Source organism: Cystoisospora suis (assembly GCF_002600585.1).
Source record: "Cystoisospora suis strain Wien I chromosome Unknown contig_1917, whole genome shotgun sequence".
Lineage (NCBI taxonomy): Eukaryota > Apicomplexa > Conoidasida > Eucoccidiorida > Sarcocystidae > Cystoisospora > Cystoisospora suis.
This window is the reverse complement of record NW_027154717.1, coordinates 1-6,135: the sequence shown is the minus strand read 5'-3', so window position 1 is coordinate 6,135 and position 6,135 is coordinate 1. Positions and strand designations below refer to the sequence as shown.

At 43.1% G+C, this 6,135-nt stretch overlaps 1 protein-coding gene across 1 annotated transcript in view; it reads left to right on the top strand.

Moving 5' to 3' along the window:
* Positions 1-5,882, top strand: part of CSUI_004174 (heat repeat-containing protein) — a gene marked incomplete at its 3' end in the record, with an annotated part of 7,043 nt that extends 1,161 nt beyond the window's left edge. Inside the window, exons 2-4 of the mRNA XM_068064367.1 lie at positions 119-433; positions 936-4,604; positions 5,562-5,882. Coding sequence (XP_067923654.1) covers positions 1,206-4,604; positions 5,562-5,882 — 3,720 coding nt within the window. The remainder of the gene's footprint in view (positions 1-118; positions 434-935; positions 4,605-5,561) is intronic.
* Positions 5,883-6,135: the final 253 nt, after the last annotated feature.

Genomic DNA, 6,135 nt, shown 5'->3' with positions numbered 1-6,135 from the left:
TATGTATGAATATGTGTGTATGCATGTATATGAATCGATTTGTATCTATGAAGGGATATGTAGGAGGATGTCTATATGCATTTCTTCTCCTTTTTTATGTTTCCTTTCTGGCTCAGCTTATGCACGGCGAGTTCATTGCCTTAATGTTATACGTACGGCTGTTCGAACTAGCTCTTTAGCCACTGCGACTGCCTCTCTCTCTCTCTCAACTCAAATCGGCCCTGCCAAATCCGGTGGTAAAGATCTCTTCCACCAACTCCTTTCTTCTTTTTCTTTATCGTCTGGAGCTCTTGAAGGAAGTTCTTTATCTGGACTAGCCCTGGTAGCTGCAGTGAGGAGTAGTAGCACGTCAATCTCGTACTTCCCTCTACGCAACGCCGCCTCGCTTCTCCTTGTCGCTGCCGTAAAAAGACTCGCAGGCAAAGATAACGATGTAAGTCCTCTCTTTCTTTCTCACTCTTTCTTTCTTTCTCACTCTTATGTGAAAGGAGGGACGCCTTAGAGATACCGTGAGAAGTAGATGAAGAAAGAGTCGGCGTTTTGTGTCTCTCTCTGGAGTAGAGAGGTGATCTTTCTTTCTGTCGACTATTGGTTTGTGTGGATCAACCACTTCATGCTGGAACGTCTTCTATCGCTCCTCTCATTGCCTCTCTTCTCTTCGCCTTCTCTGATCCCTGTAATAGACAGATAGATGGATAGAGAGGTCAAAGAGACGTTAGATTAAAGATAGATAGATAGATTAAAGATACATGGAAAGATATAGATAGATAGATAGAATTAAGATAGATTGAAGACAGGATAGACAGAATTTCTCCACAAAGAGCATGCGTTCTCACCTCACGACAGTGTAAGACGAAAGCCATCTGGAACTTCTTTCTCTCTTTCTTTGTCACTCTTTCTTTGTCACTCTTTCTTTGTTTCTTTCTTTCTTTCAGTCTCTTCATGTGCCTGCTTCTCCAGTCTTCGCTTTCTGTAGCGGTGCGAAGTATCGCCATTCCTTCTTCTTGCCTTCTTCTTCTTCGTCAGCAGCAGCAGGGGAGCAGTCGTGTGTCGATATCCGACTTCTCGAATCTGCTGATCTTCTTCATATCATCTTTCACACTCTGAGTAAGGAAGAGAAGAGAGAAACCTCTGCATGCACTAAGATTCATAAATTGAAGAAGAACAAGGAGGAAACATTACGAAACGCTACGTCCACCGCGGAGATGAAGAAGATTAAGAAAGAGAACCACACAGTCTTTTCTGGAGAAAGAAGGCTTTCAAAAGAAGAAGAAGAAAGTTTGTGTCTTCGTTTGAAAGATGAAGAGAAAGAAGATGAAGAGGATGAAGAGGATTGTCAACAAGAAGGTGGAGCCATCGTAGCGACTTTGTTTCTTGTCTCTCGTCTTGAATTCGCGTCAGCTGCCTGCCATGGACCTCCACTTCATTCCATTCTCTTCTCTTCTTCTTCATCTTCATCTTCTTCATCTTCTTCCTTTTTATGGATAGGTCATCTTCTCTTGAAGTTACGCCGGTGTCTCTCGTCTTCGTTATTTCAGACACGCCTCCTTTCAGCTCGAGCTTTAGCTAGCTATGCTTTACATGCGATACGCTTGCAAGGTTCTCAAGCTTCTTTTCTATCAGTCCTCTTAGACATCCTAACTTGTGCCGTGTGTACTGGTCTTAAGGTGAGGCAACCCTCTCCAAGTAGCAACGAATGCAATGGCCTTCTTCTTCTCTTACTCGAGATTCTTCAGAGGCCTGAGTCTAAAGCTCTTCTTATCGAAGATTTCAAGAGAAGAGAAAACTACGTCGAGACATTAAGGACCAATAGCGCTTCGATCTCTTCTCCAGATACATGTCCTACAAGCGCATGCAAAGAAAGAAGTCGTAGGAGGAAGAGTAGTACTAGTAGTAGTAGTAGTTCTGCTTCTCCTCCTAGTGACTCCTTGAAGAGCCCCTTCACTGGTAGCGCTGAGAAGAAGAGCGAGAATGCAGAGGAGAAGATTGCCGTTCCCACGACTCCAAGAGGAAGAGGAGAAAGAAGAAGAGTGACAGAAGAAGAAGAGGAGGGTTGTTCTCCTTCGTGTCATCTTCTCTCTTCATCTAGGATAGAACGTTACCATGATAAGAATAGGAAAGACATGAAGGCGTGTCTCCTCTCTCCTAAGTATAGCTTACATGAAAAGACACATGAATTCTCTTCTTCTTTCTCATCTTGTCTTTCTCCTCGTCGGCATCTCGTTATTCATTTAACTTCCCAAATCTGCTGGCATCTCGAGTACATATGTATCAAGGCTTTAGCACCCTTCAATCGGTTACTTGCCCTACAGAGTCTACAGGTCTTTTCTTCCTATCTTCATCCCATACCTTCCGAAATCTCTTCTTCTCCTCCTTCTCTAGAGGCGACCATTAAGAAGAATGATATGACAGAGAATGCAAGACAGATGGATCCTCTTCTTCTTTCTCCCTCTCATTCCTCAGCATTGTCACCTACTACTACTACTCCTCCTACTATTACCACCCCTGCTGGCTTGTCTCTATCGACTACGTGTGAAGAGAAACGTGATCTTCTTGGGAAGCAGACCAGGGAATTCTTGAAAGAGGAGGAAGAGAAGTCTCGGGGAATGATCGACATGCTACATGCGGTCTCGAAGTGTGTTGTGCGATGCGCGTGCGCCCTGCTCCCGCCTTCTTACCTTCTCTTCTTTTGGCCCTATGTAGCAACTCCCCTTCCCCAAGAGGCGGATTTTCTTCGTTCTTCTCTTCCTTTCTCAAGAGAAGATGAAGATAAAATACTTCTTTCACCTCATAGACAATCTCTCAACGACGATCAAGAAATGCACAGCTTATCAGGGCTATCACTGTTAACTTCTTCTTCTTCTTTACCTCGGAGAGGATGTATGCTCTGCCAAGTGTTCTTCCCCTCGAATTCACAAGGGACATCCCACAAGCATCACATCTTTCCTTCTTCTTCTTCTTTTCTCCCCATTCTTCTTCGGTCGAGTGACCGTTTAACGCCAGCGGAGTTGGTGCCTCTTCATTCGACAGCTTTGATAGGCCTGATCACTGAAGCATTTTCTTCTTTCTCTTCTTCTTCTTCTTTCTCTTCTTCTTCTTCTTTCTCTTCTCCCCGTGAACTTCTTCTTGTACGTCTCGATGACTGCTTAAGCCGTGTAGCAGGGTGTCTTCATATAGCCCATGAGTTGTCTCTTCATCCACTGGTCTTGGAAGAAGGTGTACGTGCTTGTAGAAAGCAATTAAAGAAGAAGAGAGTCGCGATGCTACTGAAGAGTCACTTCTCTCTTCTCCCTTCCCGCTTCGTACCTCCTTCAGAAAACTCCCCTACCGATACACAAGAAACTCATACTTCTTCTCTACCTTCTTCGCTATCTTCTTCTTCGCCTTCTTCTTCTTCTTCGCCTTCTTCTTCTTCTTCGCTATCTTCTTCTTCTTCTCTGTCGTCTTCTTCTTCTTGTTTGTCTTCCGTGTCACTCATGAGAGGTGCCTGTTTCTTATGGGAGTCAGTTGAAAGAATATTCCTCGGAAGGAGAGAAAGAAGAAGAAGAAATGAAGAGAAGGGCGAGAAGAACAGAAAGACAAGAAATTTCAAAGATACGTCAGAGAGATCTAGCACCGATCACTCCTTCTCCAACACTCGTAGAGGAGAAGCTCCTAAGAAGACCGATCAAGAAGAAAAAGAAGAGGAAGAAGAAAGTAATACGATGATAGGAGACCATCCACGAATGAAAAAGAAGAGAGTGGGCAGATCTCTGGAAGCAGTGGAGAGCTTTTTTGAGGGTTCTTTGCATGCCGAAGCGCTTCGTCTTCTCTCATCTATTTGCCAGATCTTTTCATCCTTCCTAGACATGTCTGCAGCAGAGAAAGGGGGAAAGTTTCTTCAAAGATCTTCTTCTTCCTCATTATCCTTACCATCTACAATGACTCCTTCTTCTTCTTCTTCTTTCTCTCTTTCAGAAGAAATAAGAAAAGGCCTTGGGGAAAGAGACCCTTCCAAATCCCATTCGTATCGTGATGGTCTTCTTCTTCTTCTCGATCATTCAGCTCCTTCTTCGACAATGAGAGAAGCTGTGAATCTTCTCCAAGCTTATCCGCGAAGCACAGAAGTCTCTAGGGCTTTCATCTTGTTCGGGGCTTCTCTCTTTCGCCTTCTACACATTCAAGAAGAGAAGAAGCAAAGCAGAAGAGAAGAAGAAGAAGGAGATCTTCCTGCTGCAACCAATTTCAGTTCCAGTGAAGGAAGTCTTGTGAAAGAAGAAGAAGAAGATCAAGAAAAAGAAAAAGAAGAAATGAAGAAGATCAAGAAGGAGACCGCTGCTAGAGATAATGGACCGCTTCTCTCAGGGATGGACACGAGGGAGAAGAAGAATGAAGAGAGAGAGAAGTCGAGCTCCCTGCTGAATGAGGGGGAAGACGAGGAGAAGAAGGAGGAGAAGGTCGACGAGAGAGAGGAAAGTTCATCTTCTTGTGAAAAAGGAACTGAAAAGAATAGAAGAGAGAAAATCCTCTCTAGAGATCTCACTTTTTTCTTAGCTTGGGTTCGTAATCTTACCGCATGCAGTCACCCGAACGCAGACGTCAAGTTAAGAAGAGCAGCTGTACAGGTAAAATCTCTGCCATCCTGCTGGGAAGAGGCTCCTGGATATACTGCTGTCTATAGGCCCTGAAACTGTCTCTGCTATTCTTGTGTTGATGCTGTTGATATACATCACGGTGAAAAGAAGAAGAGGAAGAGACATGATTGCTCTTCTCTGAGATCTTGCAGAGTCTATCTACACGGAGAAGAGGGCTTCTTTTCTATCTTTCTAGTTTCCCTTTACTATGAAGGAATCGACAGAGATATGTAGATAGACAGATAGAAGGATAGATAGATTAAAGAGACATACATTGAAGACAGGAGATAGGTAGATAGAGCAAAGGTAGATAGGAGATGGGTAGGTGTCCTAGAGGTAGATCAATAGATAGGTTGACTCGAGGTAGACTAACGAAAGATAGATGCATGTCTCTCCATTCAAATGATCTCCTCCCTCGTGTCCGCCTTCGCAGACGCAGTCCTAGAAGTCGTTCAGGTGTATGTACACATGCCTACACCGAGAGGTGTATTTCCAGCCGGGGTGAGGTGATGCTGAGACATCTATCAAGCCAAGGAGAGAAAGAAGAAAAAGAAGAAGCACCAGAGAGGCTGACCATGACCGGAGCATATGTGTATGAATACGTATGTATATGAAGATGTATGTCTATGTACATGTGTGAATATGTATGTATATCTCTCTATATGTCTATCTATGAATATGAACGTGTATGTGTGTGTATGTATGTATTGTATGCCTATGTATGTGTGAGAAGGGAAGGGGACAGTCTCGGTGTGAAGGAGTCTTAAACTCCTCCTTCTTTTTCTTCTTCTTCGTCTTGCTATAATAGTTAGAGTTAGTCTTCATTCATTCGCATTGTAATGAGTATTCATTCTCCTGACTCCTCCTGCTGCAGTTTCTTCTTCTTCTTGTTCTTCTTCTCTTCTTTTTTGTCTGTTTGCATGCGGAATGGCAACCCCTCTTCAACAGGCTCTAGGTCTACTCGAGATTCTTCCTTTACCTTCTTCTTTTTCTTCTCTTTTCTCTTCTTTCTCCTCAAGCAACTCTGAAAGACTACAGACAAAGAAGAATATGACGGAGATCATTACGAAGAAAGATATAAGCGGCCCTGTCGATGATACAGCATTGACGGCAAGTGGGTCTTCTTCTTCTTCTCTTGTTGGAGAAAGACACAGCCTTCAAGCACATGTACAGAAAGAGAAAGATGATCTAGCGGACGATGAAGTCCATGAGGATTTCTATGGATGCGCCTCCATTCTACACATCTGGCTATCTATGATAACTCTACTCCAGGTATATTCTACATATCTATATATACATATCTTCTCTACTCCCTCTCTTCATACCTTCTCTCCTCTCTCTCTCTATGTAAATCTGCTGTCCTCTCTCTCGTACCTTCTCTCTCATCTATCTTTAATCTATCTATCTATCTATCTATCTATCTATCTATATTCCTATCTTTAATCTATCTATCTATCTATCTATCTTTAATCTATCTATCTATCTATCTTTAATCTATCTATCTATCTATCTTTAATCTATC